Below are 19226 nucleotides of genomic sequence, written 5' to 3'. Positions count from 1 at the left end.
ACTCTGGCCATCGACATTTGAGGTCGTAGCTCATCCGCCTTCTCTGTCATAAGTTCAATTACTGAACCTGCTGGATCTGCTGTTGGCCTTTGCTCGTATCCTGAGCAGGAACCCTTGCAGGTGCTACCGTTCCGGGTCAGAGCGGCCTTGGGAGCAATGAATAACTAAGGGGTAACTCCACTTTCCCCAAAGCTCTGAAAGTTCCCAATCAGAGCCTCATCACTGGTTGAAGTTTAGAGTCATACCCAGGACAAAAGGTCGTTATAGAAGATGGCTTTAAACTTTCCACATAATGACTGGGATTCCCATACTGTAAAAGGACTAGATGGGATAGAGTTTGTCAAATGCATTCAGGAAAGTTTCCTTAATCACTACATAGAAGGTCCAACAAGGGAGTGTGTGACAGTTGATCTGCTGTTAGGGAATGAGACAAGGAAGGTGACAGAAGTTTGTGTTGGGGAACGCTTTGAGACTAATGGCATTGTGACCACCTGATGCAAAGTCAATATGCAAAATGATAGGTCTGGTCTGCGAGTTGAGATTCTAAATTAGAGAAAGCCCATTTTGATGGTATCAGAAAGGATCCACCAAGTGTGGATTGGGACAGGCTGTTTTCTGGCAAAGGTGTACTTTTGGTAAGTGGGAGGCGTCCAAAAGTGAGATTTATGAGAGTACAAAGCATGTATGTTCCTGTCAGAATAAAAGGTAAAGAAAACAGGTGTGGGAAACCTAGGTTTTTCAAGAGATATTAAGGCACTGGTTAAGAAAAAAAGTGTATAGCAGGTATAGGCAGGGAGGAACAAGTGAAGTGCTCGTGAGAAATTCAAGAGAACACAAATAAATCAGGAGGGCTAAAAGAAGGCATGTGGCTGCAGACAAGGTGAAAGAGAATCCCAAGGGATTCTACAGATATGTTAACAGCAATAGGGACAAAATTGGTCCTCTGGAAGACGAGAATGGTTATCCATGTGTGGAGCCAAAAGAGATGGGGGAAGATCTTAAGTGAATTTTTTGCATCTGTATTAACTCAGGAGACAGGCACAGAGTCTATAGAAATGAGGCAAAGTGGCATCAACTTCATGGACCGTATACAGATTACAGAGGAGGAGGTGTTTGCTGTTCTGAGGCAAATTAAATAGATAAATCCCCAGAGCCTGACAAGGCATTCTCTCGAACCCTGTGGAAGACAAGTGCCGAACTGCCAGGGCCCTAGCGGAGATATTTAAATCATCCTTAGCGACAGGAGAGGAGCCAGAGGATTGGAAGATAGCCAATGTTGTTCCACTGTTTAAGAAAGGCTCTAAAAATAAACAAAGAAATTGTAGACCAGTACGCCTGATATCAGTAGTGGGAAGGTTTTGGAAGGTGTTCTAAGGAACCAGATATACAAGTATTTGGATAGATACGGGCTGATTAAGGATAGTCAGCATGGCTTTGTGTGTGGTAGGAGATGAGCAAAGGGCCCATTTCTGTGCCGTACATTTCTATGACTGCTTGACTATTTAATATTGAAGTGCAATCATCATTGTAAAGGGTTTTGGAATGCACGAAAGTTATGAAAAGCAATAAAGTGTCACTCTGCATTAATAGCATTTTAAAGCAGTAATTTTACACATGGATAGGTTAATTTGGAGGCTGGATTCATATAAGCTGTTTAAAAGCTGTTGACAAAGGGGCTTTCTTCTTACCAGCCTCGGTTCCAAAAGAATTACAATAATTACTGCACAAAAGCTGTTCAGTGGATTCAAATAATGAGCATTATTTAGTTCAATTTTTAAGCACTGCAATAAATATACCAACTATAATATGACCAATTGCCTATAGGGCTATTCTGCTAAACTTCAAGACATTCAGATCCAACTTAAAATTGAAAGTTTGGAAGATTTCTATCAGGGCAGGAAAAACAGGGTTCTAACCAATTCCAAACTAAGTTCATAAAATAATGGAATAACCAGTAGATTCAAGTACAGTCTTAAAGTACTTGCTAAGGTCTTGCATATTTACCATCATAACATAATTCACTGCTCACGGAAGGGTCTCAGCCCGAAACATCAACTGTTTATTCATTTCCACAGATGCTGCCTGACCTGCTATGTTCCTTCAAAATTTATGTGCGTGTTGCTTATAGGTCACTGTTTTAAGCATATGCAATTAACCTGTTTGATCTAATTTATAAAATCTCAAACTAAGTGCCGCGAAGGTCAAAAAGTAAGGTCAGATTATATGAAGGAAACAGACACTATGAAAGAGTCCTATGTTAACATCTTCCATCATTCTCCACAAAGAGGACCTATCTTATGAACAGAATACATACGCATCCATTTCCCCATCTGGGACTAATCTTACAGTCTATCTATAATTCCATAAGATACAGGAGCAGAAGAAGGCCATTCGGCCCATCGAGGCTGCTCCACCGTTCAATCATGGGCTGATCCAATTCTTCCAGTCATCCTCACTCCCCTGCCTTCTCCCCATATCCTTTGATGCCCTGGCTAATCAAGAACCTATCTATCTCTGCCTTAAATGCACCCAATAACTTGGTCTCCACAGCCACTCGTGGCAACAAATTCCAGATTTACCACCCTCTGACTAAAGTAATTTCCCCGTATCTCTGCTCTAAATGGCCATTCTTCAAACCTGAAGTCGTGTCCTCTTGTCCTAGAGTGCATCCAATATCCTCAATGTAGTTAAATAATACAATGACACTAACAATGGATGGAATGCAGGTACTTGGAATTTACTAATTAATAATAATTAATTTGCTAATCAATTAATCTAACAGAGAAGCTGCCTTAATTTCAAACCAAAAGACAAAAGATGTTCTATTTCTAAGTACTCAGTGAAGCCTCAATTTACCACACGTTCCCATATTAACCTACACTACTTAACATCAAATCTATAATTGCACACCAAGTTCAAATCTGCAAGAGATAGATGGCAATAGAAATTATATTTAACAATATAAATGTTAACACATCTAACCTAACTTGAATAGCTTGACTTGAATTACTGGGTAGGTAAAACTTGAAAAGCTTTCTAGTAGCAGAACTGTAGACTAATTGTCAAGTGGTCAGTGACTTGTTTTTACCAGATTCTATGGCACCAAATATGCTTTTTTCCCCAAATTACTCTGTAACCTCCGAGGGGCACTGCAGGCAAACAGTATTTTTGGATGCTGGCCAGTGCAAACCACAAGAGTACTCTGACCCACTTCACATCATTCTACTTAAAAGCACACTGGCCTTAAACACCTCTATCATATTTGACTCTATCACCACCCCAAAGGTAACACATTCCAGGGATCCGAAACTTTGTGTAAAAATAAAATGCCCCACACATCGCCTTTCAACTTGCACCCATCATCTTACATCCATGGCCTCTGGTATTAGACATTTCAACCCTGGGAAAAAAATATTAGATGTCTACTCTATCTATGCCTCTTATAATCATACAAATCCATATCAAATCTCCAAATAAAACAACTCAAGTTTGTCCAGCCTCTGCTTAGACCTCTTTGTAAATGTCTTCTACACTCTCCCCAAAGGCTCAATATTCTTCCTATAATGCAGTGGACAGAACTGAATGCAGTCCCTCAGGTTTATGAAGCCTTCACTCATTTTCAGACCAATTGCTACTTTAGCTTATTTCGTCAAGAAACTATCTGAATATTGAAAACTCAAATTAAGTCTCAAAATCCAACACCATGTAAAGGGTTCTTCCTAACTTGACCCTTAATCACGTTAGCTTTAATTGCAAACTTTCAAGTTCTTTTAACATTTTTAAAAACTTCAACCAGATCCTTCTCCAAAGAACACAAGTACACAGGAACAGGTGCTTTCCAACAAGCCAGTATGCTGGGAGAATGTGTACAAATTGGATCATCGAGCTTTCTACAGTACACACCTCTTGAAGAACATGATTTCCTCTGGGTTTGAGATGGCATTTTCCCGGATCTTTTTAATCATCAGAGAACTCTTCTTCACTGCTACATCATAACGCTCACTATAGGTCATGAAGTTCGGGTCTTCATGTTGGAGCTCAGGATCATTAAGTACAAGAGATTCTAAAACAAAGAAAACAAGCATTGAAAGCACAGTTCAAGAAAATCCAATTAAGCATCAAACACAGATTATTGTGGCTGATCAATGTGGAGCTCTGATCATTGGGCCAAGTATTATATGATGGAATTCAGAATGATACCAAGTAAAAATAATTTTTCCACTCAGTATCACTTGCAGTCCACATCACGTACCAGTTACCAAGCCATTCCACTATACAACTATCTCCATAATGAGATCAAAGAACTATAGCCTAAACATTTTTAGGCATACAGGGTAAGATATACCAACTAGTTGAGTGGTGTCACAGTAACAACCTTGCACTCAACATCAGCAAGACCAAAGACTTCAGGAAGCACAAGATGAGGGAACACAAACCAATCTTCATAGATGGATCAGAAGTGGAGAGAGTGAGCAATTTCAAGAACCCTCTGAGGATCTAACCGGGTCCTAACATATCAATGCAGCTATAAAGGCAGCAAGACAGTGCTACAATTCATCAGGAGTGTGAGGAGATTCAGTTTATCTCCTAAAACACTTGAAAGCTTCTACAGATATACCATGGCGAGCATTCTGACTGGCAGCATCACGGTCTGGAATGGGGAGGGGTGGGGTAAGTTTACTGCACAGGACGCTTACGCATGAATCACAAAAGGCTGATCTGCAGGCGCAATAGGCTATCAAGGCAGCAAATGGAATATGGGCCTTCATTGGTAGAGGGATTGAATTTAAGAGCAGGGAGGTTATGCTGCTACAAGGTAGTGGTGAGACCGCACCTGGAGCATTGCATGCAATTCTAGTCTCCTTACCTGAGGAAGGATATACTGGCTTTGGAGGCGGTGCAGAGGAGGTTCAGCAGGTTGATTCCAGAGATAAGGGGGTTAGACTATGAAGAGAGATGAGTTGCTTGGGACTGTACTTGTTGGAATTCAGAAGAATGAGAGGAAATCTTACAGAAACATATAAATTTATGAAAGGAATAGATAAGATAGAGGCAAGAAAGCTGTTTCTACAGGTAGGTGAGACAAAACCTAGGGGAACTGTCTTCAAGATTCAGGGAGTAGATTTTGGACGGTGGAGCAGACTCGAAGGAGCAGGAGTAGGCCACCTGGCCCAATTTCTTATGTTCTTACGTAGCAAGCTGCAGAGAGTTGTAAAATTAGTCAGCTGCATCATGAGTACTAGCCTCCATAGTACCCAAGGCATCATCAAGGAGTGGTGCCTCAGAAAAGTGGCTTCCATCATTAAGGGCCCCCACCACCCAGGGCAAGCCCTTTTCTCACTGTTACCATCAGGAAGGAGGTGCAGAAGCCTGAAGGCACACACTCAGTGATTCAGGAACAGCTTCTTCCCCTCTGCCATCCGATTCCTAAATGGACATTGAAGCCATGAACACTACCTCACTACTTGTTCTTTTAAAGTCAGTTTTCTGCACTACTTATAACAATTTAGCAATTTTATATACATATATACCTACTGTAATTTATTTATTTTTTTTTACATTTATCATGTATTACATTGTACAACTGTCACAAAGACAAGTTTCACGACATATACTGGTGATATTAAACCTGATTCTGATTTTCTCATTAACTCCCTGGAAACCCATTTAAATGAAGCAAGACAATTTATGGGTTACAGACACAGAGTAGCAAGCAAAGATTAAAGCTACATATTTGAAAGGAAATGAAGTTCCAGGATTTATAGCTAGAGAAATACAAATCAAAGCAGGGATGTTACGTTAAATACAACTGCTTCACAGTGTGGATGCATTGCACAACTTGAGTATTCAAGTTATTAAAGTGTTTAGGAAAAGGGAAAATGAAATACACATCAATGTTGAGAAAAGAATCAAAAAGACTTGTTTTTTGGTACTTAGAGACACATTTATAGGCATCCATTAGTCTCGTGAGACCATGGATTTGTGCCTTGGCAGGTTTCCAGGGCGCAGGCCTAGGCAAGGTTGTCTGGAAGACCGGCAGTTGCCCATGCTGCAAGTCTCCCCTCTCCACGCCACTGATGTTGGAAAGATAGGGGAGATACAGCTTGGCACCAGTGTCGTCGCAGAGCAATTTGTGGTTAAGTGCCTTGCTCAAGGACACAACACGCTGCCTCAGCTAAGGCTTCAACTAGCGACCTTCAGATCACTAGACCGATGCCTTAACCACCTGGCCATGCGCCAACGCGGTATACATTAAGAGCACAGATACACATTATGATTTGATAGAAGTCTAAATCTGTAAAGGACTTTTAAGAGGTAAATGGAGAGAGATTTCCATGTGAGGGTCTCAAAACTAAAAGTTATTAACATTATAAAGACTGATAAATTAAATAAAGAATTCAAAAGCGCAAACACGAGGAGATCTGCAGATGCTGGAATTTCAAGCAGCACACATAAGAGTTGCTGGCGAACGCAACAGGCCAGGCAGCATCTATAGGAATAGGTACAGTCAACGTTTCGGGCCAAGACCCTTCGTCAGGACTAACTGAAAGAAGAGCTAGTAAGAGATTCCTTCCTCCCTCACTAAAGCGGAACAAGTGCTACACATGCCCTTACACTTCCTCCCTCACTACCATTCAGGGCCCCAGACAGTCCTTCCAGGTGAGGCGACATTTCACCTGTGAGTCGTCTGGGGTGATATACTGCGTCCGGTGCGGCCTTCTATATATTGGTGAGACCCGACGCAGACTGGGAGACCGTTTCATTGAACACCTACGCTCTGTCCGCCAGAGGAAGCAGGATCTCCCAGTGGCCAAACATTTTAATTCCATGTCCCATTCTCATTCTGACATGTCTATCCACGGCCTCCTCTACGGTAAAGATGAAGCCACACTCAGGTTGGAGGAACAACACCTTACCTGATATTCCATCTGGGTAGCCTCCAACCTGATGGCATGAACATCGACTTCTCTAACTTCCGTTAATGCCCCACCTCCCCCATCCGTTATTGCCCATCCTCTGGGTTTTCTCCCCCCCTCCCTCTCTTCTTTCTCCCTAGACCTCCCATCCCATGATCCTCTCATATCCCTTTCGCCAATCAGCTTCCAGCTCTTAGCTCCATCCCTCCCCCTCCTGTCTTCTCCTATCATTTTGGATCTCCCCCTCCCCCTCTCAAATCTCTTACTAGCTCTTCCTTCAGTTAGTCCTGATGAAGGGTCTCGGCCCGAAACGTCGACTGCACCTCTTCCTATAGATGCTGCCGGGCCTGCTGCGTTCACCAGCAACTTTTGTGTGTTGCTTGCAAAGAATTCAAAAGATTTGTTTTTACTTAGAGAGATGTCAAAATACTGATAAGAAACTGAGGGAACAATGTCAACACAGACAAGGACAATTTAAAAGCATAAAATAACATGGAATGAGACTGACTGATCGTTAGATTGGTACTTAACAGCGAGCACAGACAGAATAGGGCAGAGGAAACGTGTCTGCACATGAGGGAAAAACATGACATTGTTTAATTGAAGAGATTACAAATGCAGTTATAGAAAAAGGATCTAACAGACCCTGATTATAAACTACAGAGAAGATGCAGGTAAGGCATACAATTAGGATGGCAAATACAATGTTGGCCGTTATTGCACAAAAACCAAGTACAAAAGTAGGCAATAGTTGTTAAACTGCACAGGGCACAGGTGAGACAGTACTCTAGTGAAATGTTAGCAGCTTCACTTGCTTCCTGACCCACTGTGCATCTCCAGCATTTTTCATTCTCACTTTATAGTCATGATTACTTGTGTAGAATAGATTTAAACTGCAACTTCAGAACGCTGCATAAAACTACATTTTTAAGGTGAAGAAATTGAGAAAATATCTTTGCATAATTTTCTAGTCAACATATTTGCTAACTTTGACCAGAAACCTGACATCTACCAGACTGCTGACCTAATTAGGGTGCTTAGCAACAATACGGTTTACAAAGGGAGCCTGATTCACCAGCTGAACTTGTGCCACGTTGCAATCCTGCAAATACCCCTGGTGTTCATTTAGAAGAGGTTCAAATGCAAATTTAGCCAATTTAAAAAAAAATATTACTTTTACACAAACCATACTCTTGTTAAACAGGTCCTATTCTTCATGTGGAAGCCTAGAATATACTCCATCAATGTCATAGAATTTTCAACAGAACACAAACAGACCATTCAACCATCTCATTAATTCATCAGCACATCCTCTGATTCCTTTCTTCCTCCCATTCTTCAACTGTATCCATTTACAATAACATGGTCTCATTTTTAATCTTAATTTTGATAGACTTCTATTGCTGAGAATTGCTAGTTTAATGTTTTCTCAAGTGGAACCACCTTCTCGGCTCCATTTAAGGACCTTAGTCAGGTCAGCCTTCAATCTTCTCTTGGCTCCAGAACAATCTTTGTTCAGTTTTTATTTCTTCATTTTGTTATTCCACATATATAGGCACATTTTCCATAACCAAGGTTATTTTACAATAAGTTATTTCGGTTCTCAAAGAACCAAAGGAATCATCTGACACCAAGGCAAAACTAAAATGTTACTGTCAGTGAGGAAGGCAGAGTGTTGCAGCTTCTAGAGCCATTGCCTCTCAGCACCAGAGATCTAGGTTTGTAGGTTCACCTGACTTTGGGTGCTCTGTGTATGTAGAGCTCAGTTTCTCCTCTTCACCCTCTGGCTACTTCACCCACCCCAAAGATGAGCTGGTATGTTAATAAACCACTAAGCTTGCATCTCATGAATGGCAAAGAGATGTTTCTGAACGTAAGGCCAACAAAAATGGGATTAAAGAAGGATTAGTGTAAAAGGGTGCTTTAAGATTGGTACAGATTCACTGAACTAAAGGTACACACAAGACCATCAGATATGAGAGCAGAATCAGGCCATTTTCCATTTCAGCCCCGATCTGCTGCCCTCTCCCTGTATCCCCTCATACCCTGACTAATCCAGAACTTATCAACCTCTGCCTTAAATCTTTGTAAGGATTTGGCCTCCACAGCTGCTTTTGCTTTCTAAAAGAAGAGTCCTCTATTCTGAGGTTACTCCCCCACCACAGGAAACATCCTCTTCATATCCACTCTTTTGAGGCCTTCCAATATTCGATAGGTTTCAATGAGGTCACCCCTCATTCTTCTGAATCCCACTGAGCAGAGGCACAGCGCCATCAAACGCTCTCCATATGAAAAGCCTTTAAGACTCTGATACAAAACATTTCATATAGAAACAAAGAAAATAGGTGCAGGAGTAGGCCATTCGGCCCTTCGAGCCTGCACCGCCATTCAGTATGATCATGGCTGATCATCCAACTCAGAACCCTGTACCTGCCTTCCCTCCATACCCCCGATCCCTTTAGCACAAGGGCCATATCTAACTCCCTCTTAAATATAGCCAATGAACTGGCCTCAACTGTTTCCTGTGGCAGAGAATTCCACACATTCACCACTCTCTGTGTGAAGAAGTTTTTCCTAATCTCGGTCCTAAAAGGCTTCCCCTTTATCCTCAAACTGTGACCCCTCGTTCTGGACTTCCCCAACATCAGGAACAATATTCCTGCATCTAGCCTGTCCAATCCCTTTAAGATTTTATACGTTTCAATAAGATCCCCCCTCAATCTTCTAAATTCCAACAAGTATAAGCCTAGTTCATCCAGTCTTTCATCATATGAAAGTCCTGCCATCCCAGGAATCAATCTGGTGAAACTTCTTTGTACTCCCTCTATGGCAAGGATGTCTTTCCTCAGATTAGGGGACCAAAACTGCACACAATACTCCAGGTGTGGTCTCACCAAGGCCTTGTACAACTGCAGTAATACCTCCCTGCTCCTGTACTCGAATCCTCTCGCTATAAATGCCAGCATACCATTTGCCTTTTTCACCGTCTGCTGTACCTGCATGCCCACTTTCAATGACTGGTGTATAATGACACCCAGGTCTCGTTGCACCTCCCTTTTTCCTAATCAGCCACCATTCAGGAGTTAGCTTATTCTACAATGTCAGGTTCCCAAAAGATCTTGGACAGAATACTTTTGATTACCCTCCCCAAAGTCTCCTCAACTAGGAATTTTAAATTGTGCGCAAATGTTGGAGAGATTCCAATGACAAGGTCTGAGAAAACGGGATGGATGTCATCCATCAGACAGGGAGGTCAGAGTTCCAAAATTCAATGGAAGCTATCAAGTTACTCAGAAAACACACCTGTACCAGGCTGGTTCCAGATTGTGCTGCTAACCCACACAATAAATAGATAACCTGTTTTATTTTTATCTGTGCTGAATATGGCTGTTAACTGTTCACAGAGAACAGAGAAACTCTAAGGTTTTAATTTAACTCCGAACTGTAAGCTTCTGATTTCTGGCAGCAGCGCTTGAACACAGAGTGCACGGGGGAAGGTAAGTGACGGTGTAAATCAACGGAGAGGAAGTCTCCGCACTCTTGGAGACTGCGGGACCCGCAGCAACAGCCCCTCCAGACAGCGGCAAGGTGGCGATGAAGGTGAAGAGTGAGCGAGGAGGCGGACGGGGGAAGACTATCACCCAGCCCCTCATCGGAGGCCGGGCCGCGGGCCGCGGGGCACCCCGCACTCTGCCGCTGTGTCGGGGGCCGACGGCGGCCCGCCTCTCACCGATCTCCCGACGACGCCGGGTTTTCTCGGGCCCGCCATCCAAGAGGTGCGTGAGGCTCTCGGTGAGGAAGGTCGCCGACTCGCGCTCCCTGCGTAGATCCGAATTCATGGCGGCGACAGCTCCCCTGCTCCCCGAGGCCGCAAACAAACACTGCCACAGTGAGACTGGAGCCCTTCTTAAAGGGGTAATGCCCGCCATGGTGCCGGGACGGGCGCCCTTCTTAAAGGGGTAATGCCCGCCATGGTGCCGGGACGGGCGCCCTCCTTAAAGTGGTAATGCCCGCCATGGTGCTGGGACGGGCGCCCTTCTTAAAGGGGTAATGCCCGCCACAGTGCCGGGACGGGCGCCCTCCTTAAAGGGGTAATGACCTATTGACTTTTCAATTACTTATTTGAAGACACAGCACCGTGACGGGTCCTTCGACCTAATTAGCATGTGACCCATTGACATATTAACCGGTAAGTGGAAAAGTCCTCCTCAGAGGATGGGACCGACGCTCTCCTTAATGCCCTCCTTGGTGCTGGTGGGAGACCAGCGCTTTCCTTAAAGGTATGATGTTGATCCCAAAGAACTTCTGATGTTCTGACATTCCACAACATTCAGAAATTCACTGACAGTTAACAGATTCATTCCCAAAAGTTCTTGGGAACCATGGTTTTTTTTTCCCCTCTTAAAAATTAACTTTATTCATGGGAATGTCAATACAGAGCATTGAAGTCAATATTTTCATCATGATATGTTATTTCATTTACTTTACATTGGCACAACATCAGTTTTCATTGTTATACAACAGCCAGTTCCTGTAGTTTGACCATGGATTGTGGAATTGTGGGAGGGCTACACTACACTAGCACATTGTAAAGACTGAGGAGAGTGTATGTTGGTGGCACATGGTTATGGACAGATCAGTGGGTTTTGGTACAAAAATATTGAATACACTACTTGCTGCGTGTGGTGGTGGTAGAATTGGTTGAAACAGGGCTGCGACGTGAATGCTTCTACCTTGGCCCCAGTGCACTTGCTCTATGCTATTCCACTGCTGAATACGCCTGCCCTGCATGGGGAAGATCTACTCATGCTGAGAAGCTAGGTGCCATTCTGAATGCAAGCTGCCGACTTATCACAGGTTGTTTAAAACCAACAAACACCAACAGCCTGGTGGGTATTGCTCCCCTGATATAAGAAGAACAGTAGCCAGCAAGAAAGAATGACTCCGTCAAACATCAGATGAGGGGCACCCTCTACATGGCCATACACCTATACCCAGCCACCTAAAGTCAAGGAAGAGCTTCGTGAACAGTGTTGTTCCATTACAATCGACCCCATCTGAAGCCCGCATCACCTTGTGGAAAGACCGGATCACCAGTCTCAAACAACCCCCAACGATGGAAATTCCGCCAGAGGAAAGCCTTCCCCCAGGAGATAATTGCAACTGGGCAACCTGGAAGTGCCTTAACAGACTTAGGACTGGTGTAGGTCGTTCAAAGGTGTCACTAAGCAAATGGGGATATACAACCAGCCCAACAACTTGTAAGTCTTGTCATCTTCAGAAGTTTTCGGATGACTCTGCCACAGCTGGATGCATCAGCAAGGGAGATGAGGCTGAGTACAGGGCTACGGTAGGAAACTTTGTCACATGGTGTGAGCAGAATTATCTGCAGCTTAACGTGAAAAAGACTAAGGAGCTGGTGGTAGACCTGAGGAGAGCTAAGGTACCAGTGACCCCTGTTTCCATCCAGGGGGTCAGTGTGGACATGGTGGAGGATTACAAATACCTGGGGATACGAATTGACAATAAACTGGACTGGTCAAAGAACACTGAGGCTGTCTACAAGAAGGGTTAGAGCCATCTCTATTTCCTGAGGAGACTGAGGTCCTTTAACATCTGCCGGATGATGCTGAGGATGTTCTACGAGTCTGTGGTGGCCAGTGCTATCATGTTTGCTGTTGTGCGCTGGAGCAGCAGGCTGAGGGTGGCGGACACCAACAGAATCAACAAACTCATTCATAAGGCCAGTGATGTTCTGGGGATGGAACTGGACTCTCTGACGGTGGTGTCTGAAAAGAGGATGCTGTCTAAGTTGCATGCCATCTCGGTCAATGTCTCCCATCCACTACATAATGTACTGGGTGGGCACAGGAGTACATTCAGCCAGAGACTCATTCCACCGAGATGCAACACAGAGCGTCATAGGAAGTCATTCCTGCCTGTGGCCATCAAACTTTACAACTCCTCCCTTGGAGGGTCAGACATCCTGAGTCAATAGGCTGGTCCTGGACTTATTTCATAATTTACTGGCATAATTTACATATTACTATTTAACTATTTATGGTTTTATTACTATTTAATTATTTATGGTGTAACTGTAACAAAAACCAATTTCCCCCAGGATTAATAAAGTATGACTATGATTATGACTATATGGAATTGAACCACAAACTATGCAACCATTGAGGAGGGACTTGATAGAGGTATTTAAAATTATGAGGGGGATAGATAGAGTTAACGTGGATAGGCTTTTTCCATTGAGAGTGGGGGAGATTCAAACAAGAGGACATGAGTTGAGAGTTAAAGGGCAAAAGTTTAGAGATAACATGAGGGGGAACTTCTTTACTCAGAGAGTGGTAGCTGTGTGGAATGAGCTTCCAGCAGAAGTGGTTCAGGCAGGTTCGATGTTGTCATTTAAAGTTAAATTGGACAGCTATATGGACAGGAAAGGAATGGAGGGTTATGGGCCGAGTGCAGGTCGGTGGGACTAGGTGAGAGTAAGAGTTTGGCACGGACTAGAAGGGCCGAGACGGCCTGTTTCCGTGCTGCAATTGTTATATGGTTATATGGTATATGGTTATATCTCCTGCAATGCCCATCACTAGAGGAACCCTGTACTATTGCAGATCTTGCGGAATTCAACAACAAGGTGCAAAAATATGTCCAGTTCTGGCTGGGCCATGTATAGACTGTCTATGGACACGATAAGAAGAAGAAATGGGTTTTGGGAAGACAAGCAGCATGATTCATCGGCTTGATGGTTCTCCTGCAGCAGGTGGTATTAGAGAGAGTGTGCCCCTGGGTAGAACCCACAGGGAACTGGATTTTCAAAAGGCTTTTGACAAGGTCTCACACAGGAGATTAGTGTGCAAACTTAAAGCACACGGTATTGGGGGTATGGTATTGATGTGGATAGAGAATTGGTTGGCAGACAGGAAGCAAAAAGTGGGAATAAACGGGACCTTTTCAGAATGGCAGGCGGTGACTAGTGGGGTACCGCAAGGCTCAGTGCTGGGACCCCAGTTGTTTACAATATATATTAATGACTTGGATGAGGGAATTAAATGCAGCATCTCCAAGTTTGCGGATGACACGAAGTTGGGTGGCAGTGTTAGCTGTGAGGAAGATGCTAAGAGGATGCAGGGTGACCTGGATACGTTAGGTGAGTGGGCAAATTCATGGCAGATGCAATTTAATGTGGATAAATGTGAAGTTATCCACTTTGGTGGCAAAAACAGGAAAACAGATTATTATCTGAATGGTGGCCGATTAGGAAAAGGGGAGGTGCAACGAGACCTGGGTGTCATTATACACCAGTCATTGAAAGTGGGCATGCAGGTACAGCAGGCGGTGAAAAAGGCGAATGGTATGCTGGCATTTATAGCGAGAGGATTCGAGTACAGGAGCAGGGAGGTACTACTGAAGTTGTACAAGGCCTTGGTGAGACCACACCTGGAGTATTGTGTGCAGTTTTGGTCCCCTAATCTGAGGAAAGACATCCTTGCCATAGAGGGAGTACAAAGAAGGTTCACCAGATTGATTCCTGGGATGGCAGGACTTTCATATGATGAAAGACTGGATCGACTAGGCTTACACTCATTGGAATTTAGAAGATTGAGGGGGGATCTTATTGAAACGTATAAAATCCTAAAGGGATTGGACAGGCTAGATGCATGAAGATTACTCCCGATGTTGGGGAAGTCCAGAACGAGGGGTGACAGTTTGAGGATAGAGGGAAAGCCTTTTAGGACCGAGATGAGGAAAAACTTCTTCACACGGAAAGTGTTGAATCTGTGGAATTCTCTGCCACAGGAAACAGTTGAGGCCAGTTCATCGGCTATATTTAAGAGGGAGTTAGATATGGCCCTTGTGGCTAAAGGGATCGGGGGTATGGAGGGAAGGCTGGTACAGAGTTCTGAGTTGGATGATCAGCCATGATCATACTGAATGGCGGTGCAGGCTCGAAGGGCCGAATGGCCAACTCCTGCACTTATTTTCTATGTTTCTATGTGAGACACAACCTCTTGGCACACACCTCCTTGTGGCAATGGTGTTTGCTGGAAGGCAATGGGCAGCAGCTTCATTTCCAGACAAGAGAAAATCTGCAGGTGCTAGAAGTCTGAGCAACACACACAACATGAGCTCAGTAGGCCGGGCAGCATCTAGTAAAATAGTACATTCGACATTTCGGGACGAAACCCTTCAGCAGGACTGGTGAAAGAAAGATGAGGAGTAGATTTAAAAGGTCGGAGGGGGGGAAGGAACTCAAGGTGATAGGTGAAACCTGATGGGGGAGGGGATGAAGTAAAGGACTGGGAAAAGAGACAGGGGGACATGGAAGAAAGAAAAAGGGGGAGGAGCACCAGAGGGAGGCGATGAGTGGGCCAGAAGATGTGAGAGAGAGAAAAGGGGATGGAAAATGGTGAAGGAGTGGTGGGGTGGGGGGGGGGCATTACCAGAGGTTTGAGAAATCGATGTTCATGCCATAAGGTTGGAGGCTACCCACATGGAATATAAGGTGTTGTTCCTCCAACCTAAGTGTAGCCTCATCATGACAATGGAGGAAACCATGGATGGACATATTGGAATGGAACAAGAAGTGGAATTAAAATGGGTGGCCACTGGGAGATCCTGCTTTTTCTGACGGACTGAGTTTCATTTGCAGTATAGTTATCTTTGGGGTAGCAGGGCTGTCCACACACTCTGACCACACATGAAGTGTCCAACAGGGTGGGATTTCTCTTCAAGCAAAGTCTTGGTACTTACTGAAAGGTATGGGTGATGGCTGTGTCACAGAATTCTCAAGCAGAGACTCAGAATAAAAATTCACTCTCATGCAATTAATGTAACAATTTTACCTCTGTAAAACTGATATTTCTTGCTGTACATGCAGATGATATGGCTTTACATTACAAAAAATGTAATACAATAGTCTTCTAGGAATGTAAACCCACTCCCCCTCCCATATAACACAGGGGTTGCAAGCACTGGTACTTCTCCCAAAGGTCTTTGACTTGGGGAGCCATACCATAGTCTTTTCCTGCAGGGCTCCACAAACATTCTGTGCTAATCATTAGCGATCAAAAGATCAAGAGTCAAGCAGCACAGGGAAAAGGCCTTTGGTCCAACTGGTCCATGACGACAAAGATTCCCGACTAATCTGCCCCCACTTGCCTATGCCTGGCCCCTATTCCTCTAACCTTTTCCATGCACTATTTAAATGTTGTTAATGTACCTGCCTCAACCATTTCCTCCAACAGCTCATTCCATTTATTGACCATCCTCTGGGTGAAAAGATATCCCCCTTGGCTCATATTAAATTTCTTTCCTCTCACCTATGCTCTCTAGTTCTTGATTCCCCTACCACAAGAAAAAGACTGCATTCACCCTATTTTTGCCCCTCACTTCTGGAAGATCACCCCTCATTCTCCTATGCTCCTGTGCTCCAAGACCAACTGACTGCCCCAAAATTTCTCTTTAACGTAAGCCTTCTAGTCTCAGCAGCATCCTCATAGACCCCCTCTATACTCTTCCAGCTTAATGGCATCTTTCCTGTAGCAGGGTGTCCAAAAATGAACACAAAATCCCAAATGCAGCCTCCCCAATATCTTGTACACAGTAATATAACATCCAACTTTCTATACTCATTTCCCTGACTGATGAATGCCAGCTTGCCAGGCTCCTCCTATCTGTCATGTTGCCTTGTTATACTGCTAGATCCCTCTGCTCTACGCCAAACGCAGGGCCATTCGTTCTCTGTGAAAGTCATACCCTCGTTTGTCTTTCCAAAGTGCAACACATTGCATTCATTCAGATTAAACCCCACTTGCCATTTCTGAGCCTACTAACTCAACTGATCACGATCCTTCTGTACATCCCGATAACCATTTCCACTGTCAAAGTGTGTGATTCTGGATGAAGTCCTTTATATGGACAGGTGGAGTGGCTTTATCCAACTAAAGGAACATTCCACGGTAATATAGCCCGATCCATCCTTTCCAACAGTGGGGAGAAGGCTGAACACCAGTACGCAGGGACACTTGGTGCAGACGTACCCGCTCTGTATGTAGAATGTGATGCAATAATGGAGGTGAGAGTGGGGTAGTGGAGGTTTGTATATCAAGGCTCCATATTTGAGCTTCAGATGAAAAGATCTCGAATAACTACTTTCAATGCAGGCATGTGGTATGAGTCAACACAAGCAGCGCTGATATTGCCGCACATCTGAGACACAGGGTCCTTTCTGCACCTGACAGGGATTGCTGTTTCCAGAATGGTATATCTTTTCTCCTGAGGCAAACTAACACTGAAACCGGGATTGACTCTGGATCTGTGTCCAATTGACACTGAGACAGGAATAGGGTATGCGATTGCTCATGGAAACTCAGCGGGTCAGGCAGAGGCGTCTGTAGAGAGGAGTAAAGAGTTGTTATTTCAGGCTGAGATCCTCAGGACTGGAAAGGAGAGGGTGATAAAGTTTAAGGGAATGGGGGATTCTCAGATTCCTGTAAACAATGGATTAAGTACTGTACTGACTATGTCTGTGACTGCAGTGTGCTTGAATAATGTCTCACAGCTGCCTTCTTTGGAGCAAGATAATTAAAGTCCGCCCAGGTCTCTGGGCTTTTCACACCTTTTGATTTTGACAAAAAGCAGTACCTGGTGGGAATTAGAGAGAACATTCCTTTCTCAATTAAAACACAAATTTGATGGATGTTCTTATCTTTGTCATTACGTTGTGGCTCCAGCAAACCAGGTAGAACATTCCTTTCTTTAATTAAGGTGGCTGGACTGTCTAACAAACTGATTGTTCCTTGTATCAATAGTCCACTGACTTGACCGGAACGGTTATCAAACTGATTGTTCTTTTGTATCGGTGGCCTTATAACTTCCGACAATTCATCGGGCAGTGAACTTGTAGAACCGCCGGGGAGATGAGAAAGGGTCTCTCCCTGATGTCGGGTCCAAGTTCACTCGCCGGCTGAGCTCGAAGAAATGAACGGGTGAAAGGATAAGTAACGATCTTTTTGTGCTGTCGTTATTTGATCCAGCAAAGTTACGTTTACAAGGGGAAGAAGCTAGAATACAAAGGTGGGAGAGGGGAAGGAGATCCGTGGAGCCAGGTGAGGAAGAAGATAGGTGGGTGGGGATGAAGTGAGAAATTGGGAGGTGATAGGTGGAAAAGGTAAAGGGCTGAAGAAGGGGGAATCTGATAGGAAAGGAGAGTGGACTTAAGGGTGGGGCACTGGGGGAGGTGACAGGTAGGTGAGGAGAAGAGAAGGGAAAAGGGGGGAGCCAGAATGGGAATAGGAAAAAGAGGGAACAGGGAGGAGGAAGAAATTAAGGGAAGTTGGAGAAATCAACGTTCATGCCACCAGGTTGGAAGCTAATCAGATGAAAGAAGCTTCGGCTAGGAAGAAGTGTCAGCTCTGTGTAAAGCGTCTGTTAAGGTTTCCTTTTTGTTTTTTTTCCCCTCTTTTACAGTACCATTTAAGTGGCTGTGTTGTGATCTTTGTGCCGGATGTTGGGGAACTGGGAGACACAGGGTCTCCTGGGGAACTAAGTCAGCGTGAAGTGCATCCCGCTGCAGCTCCTGAAGACCGTGTTAGGGATCTGGAGCAGCAACTAGATGACCTTTGGCTTGTACTGGAGAGTGAGGATATAATTGATCAAAGTTACAGGGAAGTAGTCACCCTGAAGTTGCAGGAGGCGAGTAGCTGGGTGACCATCAGGAGAAATGGAAATGGGCAGTTAGAGCAGAGCACTCCTGTAGCCATTCCCCTCAGAAACAAGCATACTGCTTTGGATACTTTTATGGGGCATGACCTCCCGGGAGAATGCCACAGCGACCGGGTTACAGGCACCAAGCATGGGTCCGTGATGCAGAGGGGAAAGAGAGAGAAGAAGGGAGCGGTAGTGATAGGGGACTCTATAGTGAGGGGAACAGACAGGAGATTCTGTGGACGTGAACGAGGCACCCAGATGGTATGTTACCTCCCAGGTGCCAGGGTCAGGGGATGTCTCAGATCACGTCCACAACATTTTGGAGAGGGAGAGAGAGCAGCCAGATGTCTTGGTACATATTGGTACCAATGACATAGGAGGGAAAAGCAATGAGGTCCTGAAAAGAGAATTTAGAGAGCTAGTGGAAAGCTGAGAAGCAGGACCTCCCGGGTAGTAATTTCTGGATTGCTGCCTGTGCCATGCGCCAGTGAGGGTAGAAACAGGATGATCTGGCAGATAAATGTGTGGCTGAGAGGCTGGTGCAGGGGGCAGGGCTTCAGGTTCGTGGATGATTGGGATCTCTTC

General features: G+C 44.4%; 1 protein-coding gene across 1 annotated transcript in view; it reads right to left on the bottom strand.

Moving 5' to 3' along the window:
• Positions 1-10898, bottom strand: part of acox1 (acyl-CoA oxidase 1, palmitoyl) — a 71293-nt gene extending 60395 nt beyond the window's left edge. Inside the window, exons 1-2 of the mRNA XM_072242009.1 lie at positions 10648-10898; positions 3904-4063 (exon numbers count right to left, since the gene is read on the bottom strand). Of these exons, the coding sequence (XP_072098110.1) occupies positions 3904-4063; positions 10648-10846 (359 nt within the window). The 5' untranslated portion in view covers positions 10847-10898. The remainder of the gene's footprint in view (positions 1-3903; positions 4064-10647) is intronic.
• Between the last annotated feature and the right edge of the window lie 8328 nt (positions 10899-19226).

This window comes from Mobula birostris, chromosome 24 (genome assembly GCF_030028105.1).
Source record: "Mobula birostris isolate sMobBir1 chromosome 24, sMobBir1.hap1, whole genome shotgun sequence".
Classification (NCBI taxonomy): domain Eukaryota; kingdom Metazoa; phylum Chordata; class Chondrichthyes; order Myliobatiformes; family Myliobatidae; genus Mobula; species Mobula birostris.
This window is presented reverse-complemented; position numbering and strand designations above follow the sequence as displayed.